The sequence below is a fragment of the Sebastes fasciatus genome, chromosome 1 (genome assembly GCF_043250625.1).
Source record: "Sebastes fasciatus isolate fSebFas1 chromosome 1, fSebFas1.pri, whole genome shotgun sequence".
Taxonomy (NCBI): domain Eukaryota; kingdom Metazoa; phylum Chordata; class Actinopteri; order Perciformes; family Sebastidae; genus Sebastes; species Sebastes fasciatus.
In genome coordinates, this window is record NC_133795.1 from 14,877,000 (window position 1) to 14,898,875 (window position 21,876).

At 41.5% G+C, this 21,876-nt stretch overlaps 1 protein-coding gene and 1 long non-coding RNA gene across 2 annotated transcripts; one reads left to right on the forward strand and one right to left on the reverse strand.

Moving 5' to 3' along the window:
* Positions 1 to 11,667: 11,667 nt before the first annotated feature.
* Positions 11,668 to 18,454, reverse strand: LOC141765539 (putative nuclear hormone receptor HR38). Its single transcript, XM_074631582.1, has 7 exons — positions 18,303 to 18,454; positions 15,782 to 16,620; positions 14,775 to 14,904; positions 14,362 to 14,525; positions 14,016 to 14,218; positions 13,514 to 13,692; positions 11,668 to 13,423 (listed from the first exon to the last, which is right to left on the reverse strand). Exons 2-7 carry the CDS (start codon positions 16,616 to 16,618, stop codon positions 13,161 to 13,163), a joined length of 1,776 nt encoding a protein of 591 aa, XP_074487683.1. The 5' UTR covers positions 16,619 to 16,620; positions 18,303 to 18,454; the 3' UTR covers positions 11,668 to 13,160.
* A 220-nt stretch (positions 18,455 to 18,674) lies between these two features.
* Positions 18,675 to 21,848, forward strand: LOC141765558 (uncharacterized). The gene is made up of 4 exons (XR_012593529.1): positions 18,675 to 18,791; positions 18,865 to 18,913; positions 21,493 to 21,606; positions 21,735 to 21,848. It is a non-coding gene; the product is annotated as an uncharacterized LOC141765558 (long non-coding RNA).
* The last annotated feature ends 28 nt before the right edge of the window (positions 21,849 to 21,876 follow it).

The window sequence follows — 21,876 nt, forward strand, 5'->3', positions numbered from 1 at the left end:
CCCTCCTGTGTTAATGACTTAAAAACAGGTGAAAAAAATGTTTTGCTTTTTCCAGAATAATCTTTCTAAGTTCCTTTTTTCATCTGTGAAACAGGTAGAAAAAGAAGAAACATTTTACCAGGTGAAATTTTCAGAGGACATGATCTTCACAATGCATTGGTTTGGATGTGTTTGGTTTAGAGCCAAAGTATTGGACAAATAAATTTTTTTACCTGATGATGGCACTATAGATGAAAAGTTTAAGGGACTGTTTGTAACTTCTTACACGTATAAATCATTGCGGGTTGGTATCCCATGCACGCTCGCGTGTGGCTACGCTGTTCAGACTCAGACTCCAACACAAACTACACGGAAGCACCAAAACCGCAAAGTTATATCTAGTGAAGCCCGTCTTGCAAAACAGTGTTTGCCGCGGTCGGAGGACGCGGGGGAGACCGTAGCTTTGGTCTCCAGGGCCGGAGTCTCTGCTGTACTCTGCTCCTCTGCTCCTCTGCCTGCCTTCACTCACACACAGCGCTCATTCTCACTTGCTTTTTCGCTCGACTCTTACATGCATGCGCGCACACTACACACTGCAGAAGACTTCGTAGCTCTGAGAATATCTAGTAAATGTACAGTGGACGTTTGTGCAGAAATAAATGCTGCAGCTCCTCCACACCAACAGAGGTTTCCCGTGTCTTGTGAAGTGACGGGGCTCCGCAGCGAGAAACGTTATCGTCTCCGACCAAAACTCAGGTGTCTCCCCTGTTTCCTCCGACCTACTTTTGTTGAGTTAACGGCCACAGGTGTTGCTGTTAACAAGCAATTTCTGATTCTTATATAGAGCCCCTTTAAGGGATCAATATTACAATTCATTCTGAGAGGATGTGTGCACCAGATTTCATGGTAATCCATGAAATAATAGTTGAGATAATTCACTCTAAGTCCCTGGAGCCGCTGTGACGAGAGCTCTCTCTGAAAATGTTTAGTCATGTTTAGTCCTGTTCCCCCAGGGAGTATTCACTGTATGTGCGTGCGTGGCATTTTGGAAGTTCAGTCATGTGTTGGGCTGTAGCTGATATTGATTTAAAAATAGTCCAACATTAAGTCAGCAGAGTCCTGTGGGGGGCAGACCCCCTTCAATGCCATTCATCCATACACTCAGGGGGAGCAGCAGTTTCTGCCCTCAATGTCAACCCCTGACAGCTGAGATCACAGCCAGCACCTTGTGATCTGGTGACGGGTGCCAGCTCCCTTTGCTTCAGACTGGTTATGTAACTCTATGTGAGGGATGGGCAGCCTTCATCTCTCTGATACCGAGTCTTTGTCACATCGCTTCTCCTCAAGAGGAGCATTTCGTGTCATTGCGTTATTTTTGGCTGAAAAAACAGCTGCTAATATGCAGTATGTGCTTTCTTATTATCAACTTGTTGTGTTGTTAAACTTATTATCTGCTTGCTGACATGGTACAGTATGGTAACACTTTACAGTCGAGCCCTCGGTTTAAAGTGTAATTTTGTTGGATCTTACTGGTACTTAAATACAGGTACTGTGTAAGACGACAAGTACTATGGAGAACGACAATAACAAATGGGTATTTTAGATAAATGTAGATGGATGCTAATCTTTAATGTTTCATGAGGAACCAATTATTGTTAATTCTTGAATTTAGACCGTAAGGAACAAACTATGCGGGCTATGATATAAAGTGTTGATGGTTCTCCTCTTTTTACTCTTTCATTAAACAGCACGAACAAGGTACTAATATCTTAATGAGTGACTTATTATTGCTGTATTGTGACTGAACATAAAAGCGAGTCAGTATACGCCTCTTGAACAACTATATCTCTAAAGCAGTGTTTATCAGATGGACAACAGATTTTCTGTTGGGGCAACTCCAATGAGTAATGGGTTAAAGAATTTGTTTTTATCATACTTTATCAATCACAATAAGGAACAACACTGTAGTCAATTCAGATAAATCTCCTATGCAATGGGCTAGCGTTTAACTGTCCCCTATATAAGTATTTTGATTTCCATAAATGATTGATAAGTCCCTCATTATTCCAGGATTTGTTCCCCCTTTCTTTGAGATGTTTACCCCAAAACTACTTTACTGTACCCTTGATTTTCAGAAGATTTTTAACAGTTAAAGACATAATTTAATCCTAACGTGAGTCCAATGATACAACAAGACGACAGTGAGAACGAGGGTAAGACAATGTCAAAGAAAAACATACTGATACTAATGTTTTCTAGCCAAAATAGGTTGACAACAATAATAGGCAGCGATGAATGTACAATGTACAAATGTAAATAACTCTCCGTCTTTACAGTCTGTATGAAAGCCTGAATGTTTATTCCTATTTTTAACTGCTCCTCATGTGTCCAAGGACATGTGTGACGCTTTATCACGTCCGCAGCTCTTAATGGGACGCAAGTGTCCAAAAGTGTTCGGGAAATGTTTCTTCTCGTAATGTTATGAATCTAACAGGTTTACTTTAATACACATCGCAGTTAAAGAGGCTTCATCTGCCTCCGTTTAGCAGTCAGAGTGTGAATCGTTGATTGATGCAGTTATTTATATCTATGTTGTACCTTATACAAACAGCCTGCACTAGTTGCTGGTTAGCACCATGTGTTTGCTCTGACCTTGAACTCCTCGCACCACAAACACACACACACACACACACACACACACACGCACAAACACACGCACATGAACACAACACGCCCTGTCCACCGGCCCCACTCCTCTAACGCCGTCCCTTTACACTTGATCCCTGTGTGTGTGTGTGTGTGTGTGTGTGCGCGTGTGTGTGTGTGCGTGTGTGTGTGTGTGTGTGTGTGTGTGCGTGTGTTTGTGTGGTGGGGGGGGGACTCTGCTGTGAATAACTTCCAGGCATGCAGCCAGGAGCTGTCATCTGCTGGTGCAACACGATCCATCCTGTCAATCTTGTTTTATAATTGTAACATTCTCATATTCTCTGGCTGAGCACGGACAAGTTTCCAACATAGTGAGACACACACATCTTCACATCCTATTAATCAGGTTTTTAAAGCTGTAGATTTATAAAGTTTATGTTTGCATTCACTGTTTCAGTCTTTTTTTCTTTTACCTGTGTTGCTTCTTGTTTTATAATAAATAAAAAAAGGAGACTCAAGGCAAACAGAATAAAGAGCCATAAACTCTTTGCATATTGTGGATGAAACATAACACAATATAGTTGTTTTTTTCCAGATAATTCAAACTATTTTAGAGAGAGCCAAAGTTTACCCGTGCAATCTTAAAGGAACAACGTGTGAATATGCAGCCTGGCGCACAGCAGTTTAAAAATTGAATGTATTGATTCGTGTACATAGACATGAATTTCATATTTTTTCGTGTTGGTCACCACGAAATCAATTCATATGTAATCCACATAATTGTGACTCGAAAAACACTGGACTTTCGCCCAGGAGACCAGCGTTCATACCCCGTGTGAAACCAGAAGTCAACGTTGATTTATTTGTCATGTAACTTCCGTACTTAAGTTAAGACACTTGCGGTGTTATTTAAACCCAAACCGCAATCTTTTCCTAAACCTAACTAAGTATCCGAGTAAGGGTTAAATCAGCAGCAACTGGACTTGGTTTAGATTCTTGAAGACGTTTCACTTCTTCAGTTCAACTGAAGAAGCTTCTTGGATGAGAAGTGAAACGTCTTCAAGAATCTAAACCAAGTCCAGTTGCTGCTGATTTAACCCTTACTCAGATACCATGACCTGGATGACTCAGAACCTTCACAAAAGTACAAAGTCATTTTATTTTGAAAAGACGGGAGCGGAAATTGACACGCGCGTCACGTGTTGCTGGACATTCCTAGGAAAAAGCACAAAAAATCCTTTGTTGAAAGTCGTGCTGAGCGTCACAAAAAAAAGGGGAAATTCGTGTCTATGTACATGAATCGATTAAATGTTGTGACTATTTCACGAACTGCCATGAGACTGTGTTGGAATATAGTATTCATTACTCTGTTTTCATTAGTGTATAATCACCTGAAACTAAGACTCATTGTGTTTTCGTTAGCTTAGAATGAGCCCTTCATATCTACAAAGGGAGTCCTCGTCACGGAGTCCACCATGTTGCTCCATCATGTTTTTACAGTAGCCCAGAACGGACAAACCAAACACTGGCTCTAGAGAGAGTCTTTAGCGTTTTTATGTTACCTGAAGGCCACAATAGTTCTCCGACAGCTTGGAAAGGGATGAGTGAGTGGAGGGGTATTCGGTTGCAATATGCAACCTCAACGCTAGATGGCACTAAATCCTACACACTGGTCCTTTAAAAAAAAACAAAAAAAACAGCATTGAAGCATGTTATCCGTCTTTGAAGTGGCCACTTGATAAAGTTAATACCCAAGGACACAACGAAGACAGCCATTAAATGTCCACTGAGCAAAGCATCCCTTCCTCAGAATGATAATTCAGCCGGCTCACCATTCACTTATGAATTTAATCCAGCGGAGACTAAGAGCTTAAGACGGTGATGTGGGGCGTACCGTTATCACAGGGACGGCATGACCAACGACATCTGCCAACTCATTTATCACCAGACTCCCTTAGCAAGATAGACTAGATCCAATTACAGAGGTTTCTAGGGGCTCAACAATGGCCGGCTATAAATATACTCACGGAGGGTTTTCCACACTCAACAGAACACCCACACAAGAACTGTTGCACAAATATACAGTAACGTGTACAAATTAATGTGTTTGGAACATGGGAGACTCTGCGGTCATCACTGGAATGAGATTATCATGGCAACTTCTCTGAGACACCTTCAGTTTTCTTTCATAGTGAGGGATTCAGCATTGAACTATAAGATGCTCTGGAAAATACATAAGATAAAAATAAGATAAAATATGTGTACCTGTGTATAAGTGCTTTTGCATTAAAGAAGAGGAAGAACAGCGGAGAAGGAAACACAGAAGCCCCCACCGAGCGCTAAGCAGCTTCACAAAGTTATTTACAGCTCAATCCATCAATAAACGACAGGTGCAGCATCCTCATAAACAAACCTATTAGCTTTCCACCCGCTGGAACAATATCCTCTCCAGCAATCAGCTGCTCACACACACACACACACACACACACACACACCCACACACACACACACACACACACACACACAAACACATGCACACACACGCACACACACAAACACACACACACACACTCTCCCTCTCTCTCCCTCATTTGTGACTCATCTTTGTGACAGGCCAATATGTACAATGTTGATGACTTAACTGCTGGTAAAATTGAGTACGTAAGCTTTAACAGAGCAAAATACTGTATACACACAGTGCCAAAAGTTCAGAAGTTCTTATTTTTTGTGGAAAAATTTCCCCTGTGCGTGTTATATTGTTATGCCAAGGGCATCAATATAACATGCATGATAACATCGACGCTTTGTAACGGCCATCGGCGTTCGAGACCGCCGTATGAAGCACCCTACCACGGTGGTAGGAGTTGCACAAGGCTTTCCATTAACTACAATGTAAACCCATCCACGGCAACAGTAAACTCTGCAGGGAAAATGCTGTGGTGACATAGTTTATAGAGCAAAAAGACACACAGAGCGGATGGGTCCCAGGCTTTACGTTCGTGTCCTGTGTTCACAATGTCAAGTCACATTTACACTGTAAAAACATAGTCATTTTAAGCCAGACCATTTGGTTTCTTCCAAAACCTAACTAAGTGGTTTTGTTGTCGAAACCTTTGCAAGTGTTTTTGTTTAATTCACAACATTAAGCACGTGTTTAGTGTGACCAAAAAATGACGCCGAGGGGTCTGACAAAGTGTCAGTATGTGACTAGTTGGGATGAGATTGTGAGAACTAGCGTCACAGCTCTATAGATGGAAATGACGGTCGGTTAGTTGGTCCACTACTTTGGTCCTGACCGAAATATCTAAACAACTATTGGACGTATTGCCATGGTAGATGAAACATGATAAAGTTCCATCTACTCTCAGGGTTTCTGTCGCTGGACCCAAACGCAGACACTGGACAACAGGTAGGTAAAAAGGTAAGTATTTTATTTACAGGAGTTTTTGATATTGCAGGCTGGTGTTGGCGGTGGTAAGGGGAAAGGGGGGTTCCTGGGATGTGAGCTGGCAGGCGGGTAGGAAGAGAGCTGAAGAGGCAGGTAGGTTTTTCCTGGAGGGTGGAGAGCAGCAGTCAGGTGAGGTGAGCAGGCATGCAAACAGATGAACAGGAAACAAACTGACAAGATCACTAGCAGGAGCTGGAAGCGTGGCACATTGACAAATCATGAATCGCAATGATCTGGCAGAGACCGGCCGTTTATGAAGTGAACTTGCTTGATTGGTGGGCAGGAGGCGCAGATTGCAGATTATGTCCAGGTAAGTAGTGAGAAGGACAGAGAGGGAAACAAGCAAACAGACAAAACCAAAACACACCAATCACACGTCACTCATAAATAATAAATAATAGAAACACACTCACACCAGGCAGGCAGGCAGGTGTCACGGAGGAGGGACTGTGACATCTAGACACTAGCCCAATGTGTCAGAAATATGATAAAGTGCCTTCTATGATGCCCTTCGAGTGTAGAAAACACGATGCAGTGCCACATAATAGGTTGGTTGCATAATAGGTTGGCTGCACCAACAAGAATTGTGTTATAGACCCACCAGGAACAACCAAGAAAGTTACCGAGCAGAATAAGCCAACTCGTTCTATTTTCATTTCGGCCTATACTTTTGAACATTACTCTCTCCCGTTGCCCCAACAGCGCCTCAACATAACACATTCACATCGCCTATGTGTCTGTATTTTCACTCGGATCCACCTGTTGTGCTCTGTTAACTGTCTCTCTCTCTGTGTGCTGTGTGTGTGTGTGTGTGTGTGTGTGTGTGTGTGTGTGTGTGTGTGTGTGTGTGTGTGTGTGTGTGTGTGAGGAGTGTGGAACATAATGTACAATGTGTGGGGTTTGTAGTGGACGGGTGTGCTTGACAATGTGAACGAGTTGAAATAGCATGAATGGTAATGTCTGAGCTCAGTAGTAGCGACCGTCCACGTCTGTTGCTCTCGATGCAATCATCTAACAGTAGCCTAACGCATGGTGGTGGTGTAGGGGGTCTATTTTATTGTGTATTGTATTGTGTTATCAAAATTCTGATATTGATTTGAGCCCCACCACTGTAAGGAGTAGCCCCACCGTAGTATAGTTCAGTTTAGTTAAGTAAAAAACAAAAAAGCTCTGCTGCCGCCACTGCCTACATGTTAAAAAACTTCCTGCATGTTAGGGCATGTAGCTGGTGCCATTATTATTTTTATTTGTGGCCCCGCCCCCCCAGACAGCCTGAGTCCGCCACCATGACATCTATTGTGTATTGTATATTGTATTGTGTTATCAAAATTCTGATATTGGTTTGAGCCCCACCACTGTAAGGAGGAACCCCACCTTAGTTTAGTTTAGTTAAGTAAAAAAAAAATAATACTCTGCTTCTGCCACTGCCTACATGTTAACAAACGTTCTGCATGTTGGGGCATGTAGCTGGTATTTATTTGTTATTATTGGCCCCGCCCCCCCAGACAGCCTGAGTCCGCCACCATGACATTCAAATTTGTGGTTCTGAGTGAAATGTCATAACAACTATTGGATAGTCAGGATGAATTGTAATAACTTTTAGGACTTTTCCTGTAACTTTTCCAATACTTTCATTTCTGACAAAATAGCCGAAAAACTAATGGCATTCCCATCAGCCTCAGCTGTACTTTGTGTTCATAGCTAATAAGCCCTTTTCATAGCAGCCATTTGGACATGTCATAGCAGGGTAAACACAAGCATGTTAATTATGGTCCCGTTCTATTTAGTGTGTCACAGCCATTCCAGTGAGCCAGCATGCACAATAGTAAAGATCCTTGGCCCACCGAAATGGAACAAGGCCATAATTAATGTTATTAATTACACCTGTGTTCACCCTGCATTGACATGTCACAATGGCTGTTGTGAAAAGGGCATATTAGCAAATTTTAGCATGTTAATATGTGAAGCTACGTTGGTGAGCAGGTACTATAAACATTATATTAGCCTCTTTGTGTTGTTACCGATGTATTTAAAGGGACTGTTTGTAACTTCTTACACGTATAAATCAACCGGGTCGGTTTCCTGTGTGCGCTCGCATGTGGCTACGCTGTTCAGACTCAGACTCCAACACAAACTACACGGAAGCACCAAAATCGCAAAGTTATATCTAGTGAAGCCCGTCTTGTAAAACAGTGTTGGCCGCGGTCGGAGGACGCGGGGGAGACCGTAGCTTTGGTCTCCAGGGCCGGAGTCTCTGCTGTACTCTGCTCCTCTGCCTGCCTTCACTCAGCTCGCTCCACCTCACGTGGATGCGCGCACACTAAACACTGCAGGAGACTTTGTAGCTCTGAGAATATCTAGTGAATTTTCAGTGGACGTTTGTGCAGAAATAAATGCTGCAGCTCCTCCAGACCAACAGAGGTTTTCCGTGTCTTGTGAAGTGACGGGGCTCTGCAGAGAGAAACGTTATCATCTCTGACCGGGTGCCGGTGTCTCCCTGCAGCTGCGGTCGGAGACGATAATGTTTCTCTTCCTGCTTCAGCCCCGGATGCTGAGGCAGGTCAGCTAACATTACTGCCAAGCAGGTGAATTATAGAGTGATATTGTGGTTTTAGCTGACGTGTGTCGCCTCACTGTTTTGAGCGATGCTCGTTCATGTCTATGTAGAGCAAGCAAGCTCGAGCCCGACGCTGACTTTCGTTGACTTAGCGGCCACAGGTGTCGCTGTTAACAAGCATTTCTGAATCTTACAAACAGTCCCTTTAAAGTTTATTTAAGCAGCATTTTAATGTTGTAGTTCGTCATGGAGTAAAAAGTAGTAAAATTGAGGTAGAAAGGAACACTGATATACTCAAGTAAAATAAAAGAACCTCGAAAATTGTACTTCGGCCTACTTGAGTAAATGTACTTATTATCACCTGTAAAGATACATGCAGCAAACATTTCACTGTGTAGGGTGGGATAACATAGGATGAACTTTATTAACATGTTAGTAACATGTTCTCAAACCTTTCCCGTAAAGTAGGAGGTGGTGCAGAAGCAAAGCATAAAACGCGGAGCTCAGCATATCCGTGCAACAAATCACCATGACAAGTGAGCCACATTTTACTGGTCAGCACATGATGTCTCGTTCGTGCAGGGTGTTGCATGTCAGGGCAGAGGGCAGAAATTAAAGGGGCCAATGGCAGCTCCAGATGGTACCTTCCACTTTTGGAAAAAGATGGTGTCAAGAAACACCGGGAGTTCAAAGATGAGATATATTGACAGGGGAATGTATTTTGAGTTTGGGTCCAGGCAGTGTGAGGAGGCGACACGTCTGATCTGTCATGGATACGTGACCATAAAGAATGAAAAGTCACACTGAAAGTCAGATGGGATTAACACTGATAGATCTGATAAAAAAGGTTTTAGTTTGAACCAAAGGAACTCTCTGAGCTAAACCCTTCTTATGAGAGCTTCTTATGAAATTGTACTCGTCTGCTGTTCCCATTACATCGGACTTGGGCCGCGTGCTTGCCATTTTGTAACACACTGAACACCTCAATGCAAGCTAGCTTTCATATTGCCTCCTCCTCTTTTCTCCCCTTGTCCCGTTTTTCCACTCTGTCTGCCAACACCAAAATCCAGTTGACCGGAACGTGGTGTACAGTAGGATCGGGTGTCGAGTGGCTGAATGCAGTCGGTGCTGCAGTCCGCTGTGGCTGAGAGTGGCACGGTGTCGTCTTACCGTTGGTCGGGGATGCTGCCAACATTAACGCCATGTGTGACAGAACAACACAGACTCGGTGAAAAGGAGATGAAGGACTACTTTTGGTCACTTTTCATCACATCATTAATATGTAACAAGCTGCAGCACGCTGAGAACTGCGTTAAATAACGCCAGAAGCTTTGTCTCCTGCGTTGCACCAACTGACTGGGTAACATTTTATAAACTCTTCTTAAAGGATAGGTCTGGTGATATTTATTTATATCAACAAATCCCATAAAAAGACCAGAAACATCAATTTATTTTACAAACAGGTTTTGCCTGATAAACTTACTCTATATCAGGAAGCACAGTGGTGCTTTGAGCTAAATGCTGATGTCAGCATGTTGGCATGTGCACAATGGCAATGCTAACATGCGGATGTTTACCCTGTTCACCAGCGTGTTAGCTGGTCCATTTCGTGGACAAATAAATATTTTGAACCAGTGATGAAAAGTCAGGGGATTAACTAAATCATTACACTTCATCCTGAAGGGGTGGGCATCGATGTCTGTAACGCATTACATGGCAATACACCAGACAGATGTTGAGACATTTCAGGCAAAACCACAAATGTCAACCTCATGGTGGCGCTAAAGGAAAAATCAGGGGATCCCCAAAGTCATTGGGATTATCTTCTGGGATGAATGAATGTAGAAAATGTTAGGGACAAAATAATCCACATTGTTACGCTGGGTGACATGTTGCATTGCGGTTTATTTTGAGTTGCTCCTGTTACGGCTGCCGTTCCCCCTCCAGTAGCTCTGCCCAGGTGTGCTGCATCGCTCAACCAGGTGCACCTGGCCTGGGGAGGAGGTGCTTAAAAGCTCCAGCAGACGGGGGAGGCCATCGGTGTGGAGACAGGTGGTCATGCTGCCCATCAGCCTATGATTTTGTATTGTCTTGTTTGTGGATTTTAGTGTTTTGAAGGTGTCTTCTATGGTTGACTGCCCAAGGGTGGGGCGTAACAATCCCACAAACATAGTTCTGCTGCTGTAAATACTCACTAGCACAACCAATCCGCAGCTGAAAGAAGTCTCCATAAAATACAGAGTTTACTCCTGTTTGAGTAACGTTTGTAAAAAGATACAGTGCCCAGCAGTTTTAGGAAATTATTTAGCATATTTTTGAAAATGAATGTATATGTTAGTGGCCTGTTTTGAAAGATACTGCACAATTAATTGTGTTATTTGAGCTGTAAACTAAATGATATGACTGTACTGTGATGAAACGCGTAAATGCTGGTGTTAATATTGACATTTCTTACCAAATTTAGAAAAATCAGCATTTAAATCAGCCCTGAAACGACTGGCTGGAACTAATCTACGTCATGAAATTTATATTTAAAAAATAATGTTAAGGCCCTTTAAAAATTATACTTTAAAGATTTATCTTCAGTAAGAACCAGTGGGCTCGGGGCCGAGAGCCAGAGCAGGGTAGTTGGAAAGCATTCAGTGTTGGTTTTGGTTTGTTGACAACAAGATATAGAATATTGCCAGCCATATGCTTCCTTCATAATGTTTCCAAGGACAGAATATCAAATATACACCCTGTAAATATCATACCTCGATGAACTGAAACACAATCCCCAATAGAAACCAGAGGACACTAAAGATATACTGTATTTGACAGCACAGAATCTATAATCTATAAAAGGCCACATGGCGTACAAGAAATATATCACTCCATTTCATAACATTTAAACTAAGGCAGCCAGTGGTGTTTTTTCAAAAAAGGATTTAATATCAAATATTCTCTGTCTTTTAACACTTCTGCACCATTGTACGAAAGCCCTGGCAGTGTTTTTCAAAGTCCACACACACGTCCCAAACAAAACACACATACAGTAGGAGAAAGAAGTGTTCTTCATATTGTCTGAACACTGTTTGTGTCTTAGCTGCTCATCTTCTCATCACATCTCACTGTGATTCCTTAAGATATCTCTTTAGTTCATTTTTAGGTGAAAATACAAAATTAATCCAACATATAAAAACTCAGAAGAATGTGGAAGACAGTAGGAGAGCTTTATGAACACATGCAGGGTGATGCATCTGCAGCAAAAGACAAGAAACCAGTTGAAATGTCTGCTTATGCATGTGGATTTTCAAGTGTTGTTGGGTAAAAACAAATCATTTAAAGGGTATACTGTATCTAACTGTGGATAAAAGGAGACTGAAAATGTGCTTTGACTTAATTGAATCTTAAACTGGACGGCTCTGCTGCGGTTATGAATTTCGCTGCCTCGGGAACATGTGAACAGGATTTAGTTCTTGTAGACCCTAAACCGCCTGTCATCACTTGATGCCCTCACAGTTTAGTGTGCGTTCAAGTATTGTATGCTCTTTGTCAAAGTGTGTTGACGATCGCATGCTTCAGGCACTTCATATCAAAATCTGGCACCGATCTGAAATCATTGAAAATGATTATTTCACATCTGTAATAAATGGGGATCGCTGTATGTGATATTTGGAATGAAAATCCACTTAGTGTCACTTATTACGGTTTGAGGAGTGAGGCGTTATAAAAGGCACTTTGTATTTAGTCCATTTTTGTTCTTAATAACCCACAAAGTGGTTTGTTACAGGGACATGCTGTTCAACAGGAACACTGCCAGCATCAGCCTTTACAAGGCGTTGCAAAACGGCAGCATCGAGTTATGGCAGAACATTTTGTTTAGCTTAAGGCAATAAGGTTTGTAAGTGATATAGTATCAAAAAAGGAGTAAACTTTGGTCCGAGACCTTCCACAGGAGTACGATTAGGACTAAAACTATCTTTTGTGATACAAAGAAATTAGTATATATTTCGTAAAGTAGGACTCCGCTGTTCTTTAAAGAAACAGGACTTGTGATTCTGCCTGCCCTTTTCCTACTAAACAATCTACTATCTCAGCTTCTTTGTGGGATCAGAAAGCAACTTTAAAAATTTTTTAAGAGATTAGTGTGTTTCTTTTGTTGAGTATGTGACAATGCATTGCATCTACCCAAATATCCATGTCTCACTAGCTGCATAGCAGGACAACATTCACACATCCAGCACAGCAATAAAGTCATTTTACAAATGCACACAAAAATATATATAAACTGTACTGTTGATACCATTTCAGCTCTCTCTGTGACAGTTTCATTGAACTGAAATAAATCTGTATGCGGTACTCACACAGGTACCATATTCCATTTTAAAACTTAATGTTAGAAAAATAATGGTCTCTTGAACGATGTCAGACGTTTGTCAGCACACAAGTCGGTGTGATAAAAGGAGGTTCATCAGTAGAGTTCAATGATATAACCTCATATACTGTCTGTATCATTTCACAAATAATACATTTGTGTTCATGTTTTTTTCAGAACGGCAGAGTATCCATGAAGATTTTCTCCACTATCGGTGGCGGGGGCACGAGGTCCTCTAGTTTCAGGTAGAAGATGCGCTGCAGGCCCTGTGTGCAGAGAGTCCTCAGTTCGGGGAGTTTGCCCAGAAGACGAGAAAGATAGTTGGGCTGGGTACGGCTCGGTTCTGATCCGTTTCCGCTCACGTGTTCCCTTAAACAAGTGATGAGATGACTCTGAAAGTCCTCAACCCGTTTGGGCTCTTTGAGGCCGTGGCGATCTAGATGCAAAACATGTTCTCATGAGAAACACAGTCCTGAATATAAAACATCAAATTTGAATGCAATGAGATTCAAGCAGAAGCTCTTACCGGTGATGATAACTAACGCTGCGAGGCAGGCAAACAAGGACACGTCTAAGTTCATGCGGTGAAGGCTCTGGGAGAAATCCATGATGGAGTCAATCCAATCGCCAAAACTGCGAACGCACTGCAGTCGGTGGAGGACCAAACCGTTGCAGAAGACCAGCTTGTTCTTCTCAGGATTTGACCTGCAGTTTCAAACCAACAGTACAATCAGCAAACTGAAAGGTGCACATTAGTCTGGTGACATATTAGTTCAAGGTAGGGTTGGTAGTGCTGTTCAAATAAATTTTTTTGTTATATTTGTAGAAATTATCTTTACATCCCGACAACAATCAATAAATCAAATGCTCTGACAAAAAAAAGCTACTTTCATTGGAGAAGGGTTGGCAAGACTGAGGTAGTTTTTTCGGTTGGATCATTATTAAACTCTAGTGTACTCCTGCTGGTTTCTCAGCATTACCAACCTGACCTTTAACATGGCATTTTTTTAACTGTAAAAGAAGCTGACCTGTATGCGAGTCGCAGAATGAAGAGCTCAACGAATGCTGATTCAAGGAGCAGCTCCTGGTCCTCTGAGCAGAAATCTGTGAATCCTGGGATGGTTTCAGCCCAGTTTCTTATTACATCCAGAGAACCAGTCAGCAGGTCATAAAACTGCTGAATATCACCGGCGTCCTCCTTTTCCTTCAGGTTGTCCACTGTCTCCTGGTACTGAGGAGGAAGAGAAGGGAAGGTCAATGCTACTGGAAAGAACTGTTGGCCGTCTATGCTTTCATTCTTCATCTGTGTAGGGGTCATTGTAAGTGATCTGATTGGTACAAAGGACAATCTGCAAGTCTTTTTTTTTAATTTACCTTGGAGTAGTCGAGCTTTCCGATGGTTGGGTTCGAGTCTAAATGGGCCCTGACTAGAGAGGCTATGATGTTGACACTGGGGGTCGTGGATGAAGCCTCGGCCACAGTCTTCGGTTTGGAGGGCAGACGACCCCGGCGACCTTTGAGGCTATCTGTGCGAACAACTAAGAGAGGGACAGAAAAGAGGAACACTTGAAGCCCACGTTTGTGACAGTCACATGTTGCTGCACCCCGCAATTTAAAAAAAAAACTGCTGTATCAGTTTCAGTTTCTCTTTTTCTGCAGCTGGCACTGTAAGGCTCTGGTTACATATGTCTGTCATTCCTAGCTTTGGTTTCACAAGACTGTCATTACAAGCCCCGGTTTCTCGTCATCATACGTTAGTCACTGAAGCGAGTCTGACATTGCATTACCTTCTTTGACCATTCCCACAACGAGACATTTCTGGAAACGGCAGAACTGGCAGCGGTTTCTCCTCCTCTTGTCCACAGGACAGTCTTTATTGGCGAGGCACACATACTTTGCATTTTTCTGGACAGTTCGCTGTGAAACGGAAAAAAAAATACATCACTATGGGTTTGTAATGCTGCACACAATGTAAATGACAGAAATGCAACAATAAATCTATCTTATGTAGGCTTAACTCAGTAGTATAGTATACTAGATTTTTGAGGCGGATACTCGATATCTGAGAGTTCAAACAATCCAATAACTAATTTAAACAAACACAACAAACATAAGGAAATATTTCTAATAAGGATTCCTTAAAGTTGTCTTGTGACCAAGATTTGTACTTTGCGGCACATTGTACAGTTGAAAAAATAAAATATACTTGTCAATGCTCTCTGGTGGACAAGCTTTGCATGGCGTCATTTAGGGGTTTTGCGATATAATTTATATACTGACGATAACCGTGATATTTAAAAAATGTAATATTTATATCATGATGATAATACACATTTCGGATTTTACAGTTTTTCCTTATCCGATGAGAGGGTCGTACTGCAAAATCATGTGTGAAGAAATGGCGGACGAGAGCTAGACACTTTACCTGCACGCGCAAAAAGCTAGATGTTAGGCCTAATGGATTTTTTGTTTAACAGTTCTCCTGGTTGCTTCTTCACTATCCATTAATAATTATTTTTGTTTTTGTACACTTTTGTACAGTTATGGTTACAGACTCTCTCTCCACATCACTACACTTGTATTTTCAGTGTAATTCATTTGCCAAAAACGCACAATAAACAAAGTTAAAGATGAATTTGACCTGGCATTATTCTTTTTTTTAAATTTTTTAATTTTCTATTTGGCCTATTGGGATAATATCGTTATAATGAATTCTTTTGGCCACAATAATCATATAATTAAAATCTGATCTACTCAATAGAATAAACCTGTGAAATGCTGTTCAGCTATTTACCTTGAAGAAACCTTTGCAGCCCTCACAGGTGCGGACTCCATAGTGCTGACAGGATGCGTTGTCACCACAAACTGCACAGCGGCCTTCACTGGATCCCATGTTGTGGGTTGAAGGAGAGTTCATGGCACCCTCCACTATCCTGGGGCTTTCCAGGGCTCCATGATCGAGGGACATGAGGGGACAATGAAGTGGAGAGACATGCTGCTGCTGAGGAGGCAGGAAGAAATTGTCGTCATGGCCTTGCTGAGCATCCTGATGCTGCCCCGGGGGAGAGTGCTGCTCTGGAGAGCTGAAGGTGAAGAAGGAGAGCTGCTGGGCCATGGCGGCCTTATCGGCCACAGAGGATTGTGGCGTTGAGGGGTAGGGGCTGAAAGGGGAATCCCACACAGATGCAGACTGGGCCTGAAAGCCCGATGTCGGAGGGGAAGCGGCGGCATAAACCGGGCTGCCATAGTAGTCGGAACCACATGACGATAGCGTCTCATCAAGGCAGCTCAGCGCAAAGGAACCTGGGTAGCAGCCGTACACCTGGAGATCATCCAGCTTGAAGGCTTGGCCCTGCATCTGAGGGCAGGAACTCTCAGCTACCCCGGCGTGGCCAAAGGAAACCGTAGAGGCGGGAGGGGAGGTGGTAATCTTGCAGGAATAAGCATCAAACTCCCCCACATAGCCATTTCCCACCAAGGTATTGATGCTGGGCAACGAAGACGTAGACAGCTGGTCCTTTTGGCCACTGATGTCCATCATCAGCTTGGCACTGAGGTCAGGATTCAAGAACTCAGAGCTGAAGTAGTTGTCATGGGGCAGGGATGCATACTGGGCTTGTACACAGGGCATCGCTAGGAGAGAGGACAGCAATAATTAATTACGGATGAAAATAAACCTCAATGTTTGCCCTTGTAAGATGAATATTGTTTACATTTATATGCACTAAATGTGTCATTACATCTAAGCAGATGTCTTAATAATTCAAAACTAAGTTTCTATGTATGTAAATGCATTGTAAAATAAAGAATCACTGGGGATAACTAGGGCTTATAAGGAGTCTGTGATACAGCAATGCATGCAATGAAGTTCAGACATCCCAATAACTCCGATATTGGTTTAAGTCAGCATTTTTTAATCCGCCCTCTGTAACCTTCCAAAACAGTAGCTTACATTAACACCTTGAATGCACACGGTCTCATTTCCCCCTACATGCCATGTCTCTGGCTTCAGGGCCAAGCAGTCCTCTTTTATAAAATGCGGAGGGAGGTCCAGTGGAGCAATCAGATACCGTCAGATATTGTGTTACTGGCTGCTAATGCTTTGAAAACCTCCTTCAGTGGAGGGCAACCCTCTTTCACAGGGGCTGTACCAGGGAGTGTTGCAGATTGTATTTCAGGGTGGGCTGAATGCCAGCTGAAATGGGAAAGGTGGCAAAGCCTGTTTGCATGTATGCGTGTGTGTGTGTGTGTGTGTGTGTGCGTGTGTGTGTGTGTGTGTGTGTGTGTGTGTGTGTGTGTGTGTGTGTGTGTGTGTGCAGGGTGAATGGGCGTGTATTTACAAGCGTAAACTTCCTCACTCTGTGGGCTTTTTCAACACAAAAGTGAAGCACATCTCACCTGATGATCACGCTACCAAACATTGTTCAAACTTAAAACCTGATTGTTAAATTTTATTCGTAAACTTGCTATTAAACTTGACATATGGGGGGACCACACTCCTATATATGTCCTATAAATATACCCTATACTCTATACGTCTTCTCGTATGGCAATAGTAATAGACCCACATATAGAACATACATGATGTGAAATCATGTAAAGATGAAAACATAACTGCCTTAAAGCTCTCAGCTATAAACTTCAGGATGAAAACTTTTAGGAAAGTAGTTATAGTACAGTTGCAGAACTAAAACTGATGCTCAGTTTTGAGTGATATTGATGCAACGTTATGGTCATTTTGGAGGCTGTGTTTGTAATATGTTGTCCACTCCATTTACTTTAATGAAGGTAGGTGAATCAACACTTCTCTAAAATAGTTTCAACAAACCTGAACATTATAAACATGATTTGTTGCAGGGATTTTGTAGCTAGGTGTATCTAACAAACTTGCTGCTACCCAAAGAGGGAAGCTGAGGCACATATGACATCTGTAAACATTATTTTCCATCAAACTAATCTGAGTATAAGGGTGCATATGTTTAATTGTTGTATCAGCAGTCCAGTCAGCTAATCCTATGAGCTTATATTATTATGAAATTATTCACATTCACACGAGTATGGATGTATAAATGTATGTTATTTTAGTATTGTACCTTAGTTGTATTTACTTTTTTATTATTTTATTTACCTATGTACTTGTTTGATGTGCTGTGCACCTTATGTTGTTTTGACTCTATATACTTTGAAAAATTCAATAAAAAGATTTACACTATAATGAAGTATAAAGGCACGCATATACATCAGCTTAATGTGGCCCCCCGTTATAAATAAATATTAATACAATAATAATAATAAAACAGTTCACTTTCACTCACCTGGTTCATGTAAATATCCGGATTTTGAAGCTTTTTCATTTATTTCCAAACGAGTAAAAACTGATGAATGTCACCTCTGCCAGCTGCTGTCAGAACACACACTCATTCAAACACACTTCACTCTCACACACACATACTGTACTGGGTCAGACTAACGCAGGAGGATCCATACTCTCTTGTTTTATTTTGGCTTTGCGTCGACAAAAAGGGCGTGTCATGCCCAAATATGGCAAACGGGGCGGTGGAACGTTCCGGGTCGGGAGCCAATCAGCGTGCGGCGACACAGACGTTCTTCCGTGTGACGCACACACGGGATTCCATTGACGCACTCGACGGGGGTAGCGTGCGTTCTAAATATAACCCGAGCACGACAGAGGCGCTCACGTGGGGCTATTACTGGATGAAAAGTGCTAAAAATAGCCGCACTTTGGAGGTGCAGACGTTTTATGACTGGAAATATAGACGTTATACTCGTTTACAACAGGGGAGGTGTGTTATCACATGACAGAGCAGGAAACACCTGTGTGTTTTTTTCATTAAATAGGATTTCTTGTTTTCATAGAATAGCTAGAAACTCCCTACTAGCCTCAACTAACCTCTTGGAGGAAAAGGTAACATGAGCACACATCTATTCACCATCTAAATCATTAAATGCATTTCTTTATTTATTTCTATTTATTAGATCAGCCTCCCTTTTTGTGTAGCAGTAGCAAGTTTGTTAGATACACCTAGCTACAAAATCCCTGCAACAAATCCTTCCTTCATGGTTATAATGTTCAGGTTTGTTGAAATCATTAAATGTATTTCTTTATTTGTTTCTATTTATTTGATTTTTGTTTTTATTCATATGATTATTCATTTTAATAATGTTTTATTATTTGTTTGATATTGAACACTTTGGATCTCCATAATAATGTAGTTCATATTTTTACTTTTTTTACTAGGACTGTCAAAGTTAATAATGCACATTCGTTTTAACACCAATTTCTTTAACGCATTAACTTAAAGCTGAAGTAGGCGAGATTTGAGCAAATATGATAAAACGGTCTCTATATCATGACAATAGTGCATGAGACAGGTAACCCGAAAAAAATCATGTGCCTCTGTGTCTTTTGGTGCTCCTAACAGCATCTGCAAGATTTCACAGGAAAACAAGCAGTAAGAGCTGATCTGAGGTCTGCTGTCCAGCTGCCGTCTATGAGAGCCGGCTGTCAATCACTCTCGAACTCCGACCAAACGGTCAAACTATGCAGCGCTGATCACATATGAATCAATATTCTGTTACTGTAATGCCTATTTCTCGCCTCAAATGTTTTCAGAATCATCTTGTAGTGCACGGTTTAGCTGTAAAATGAGAAAGTTTGTGACGCCGCCGCCATTTTGAAATCTGGTGAAGGAACGCCAAGTTCTGGTCACATGACCGGAGCACAACCAATAGGAACGCTCTCTCAATGAAATGACCTGTGATTGGTCAAAGTCTCCCGTCACAGGCTAGATTTTCTAAAGCCTGAAAACAGAGCCATGAGGAGGTGCAGAAGTCTAGTTATCTCTCAGTACACTTGAATTACAATATGCTGAAAGGTTATTATGAATTATTTGCCCAATGATGCCAAAAATATACTGCCTACTGCCACTTTAATCCATATTTCGGAGGTTGTAGCGGGCTCAGTTTTAAAGCTAGAGTGAAGATACTGGCATCATATGAAACTACAAAACCTAAGGAATGCGTACCAACCATGTCATACTAGCTCGTCGTGAAGGAGGCTAAATAATTCTCCAAACTGGAAAAACTGGCATGGCCATTTTCAAAGGGGTCTCTTGACATCTGACCTCAAGATATGTGAATGAAAATAGGTTCTATTGGTTCCCACGAGTCTCCCCTTTAAAGACATGCCCACTTTATGATAATCACATGCAGTTTGGGGCAAGTCATAGTCAAGTCAGCACACTGACACACTGACAGCTGTTGTTGCCTTTTGGGCTTGAGTTTGCCATGTTATGATTTGAGCATATTTTTTATGCTAAATGCAGTACCTGTGAGGGTTTCTGGACAATATTTGTCATTATTTTGTGTTGTTAATTGATTTCCAACATTTGCATAAAGTAAGCATATTTGCCCACTCCCATGTTGATAAGAGCATTAAATACTTGACAAATCTCCCTTTAAGGTACATTTTGAACAGATAAAAAATGTGTGATTAGTTTGCGTAAAATCTTGATTAACTATTTTAATCGACTGACAGCCCTACTTTTTACAAAACAATCTTATCTCAAGGTCTATTAATAGTTATTCTGGGGCCTTCAATCCTATCACATGATCTTCATCAGCAGATGGAGTTTATCCATTTGGCATGGGATTGTAAACAAATTTCCAAGTACTTTTGAGTACTTCTTGTCCATGTAGAGTTAAAGTTCCCTCATATCACATGATCAAAAAGTATGGACTCATTAATAAATCAAATGAATGGAAATTTCAACATGTACCTAATGTGATATGATTGAAAGCTCAAAAACAGCTATTAAATGGTGTTGTTTATTGTCTTACCTTATATATTGGCTACTCATTACTTTGAAATGTTTTACTCTGTGTTTTGTTCCTCAACTTAATGCAATATTTTCATTTAAAACTGATATGCAATTTGCAGTTTAAAATGACTAATAATACCCCAAACTAGAGATTATTACAGATTATGATCCAGTTAAAGCAATTAACAATGAATACAGTAATGCTGGTCGATGTGACAAAGTGTCACTTTTTGAGTTGTTATGAATGAACACTTCAATTATGTTGTGTAAATTTCACAATTAATTGACAATTATCACAAAATAAAATCCAGCTCCATACATACAGGAGTCCCACCAATCCAGATAGACTGCATCTCGTTTCTATCTGTCAACATCCTGAGAGTGACTTTGAGATGTTTATTCTGACCCCACAAATTATGTCAATTACACTTCAAGAGAGAGATTCAAGAGATGTGAAATCACAAACCCTTTTACATCGTCATGTCATCATCAGGCAATTTGCACTATGTCACAGCCACAGCTGCAGGTGTCTATTTGTCAACATCACTTTAAGTATCACCTAATACCCCTTATTAATACCCCCACAACAACCAGAAAACCCAACACACGCTAACACTGAAACCCCTCTGGGGATCTTTGGGAGTGATCTGGTTTCTCTTTTCAGTATGAAGAAAGCTAGAGGGATCATTCAGGGTGAGAAGCAGTTGGGAGTTTTTCCAAAGAGGGAAGAACCGGCATGTGACTGAACGGACCGTCTTGTTCCTTCCATCCATTGTCTGTAAGATTATATATGATTATTCCACTTTTTTTAGATTAGCATTTTGATTTTATATATACATATACATATATTTGTTTAAACTTTCATTTCCACCAACTCCCATCTCTGTTCTTCCCTCCATCATCCAGTATCACTCACTCCTTGTGTCTGATGCATTTGCCTAAGTGTGTCACACACACACACACACACACACACACACACACACACACACACACACACACTCTCTCTCTCTCTCTCTCTCTTCACCACCGCTGGATTAGTCCTCCTGCG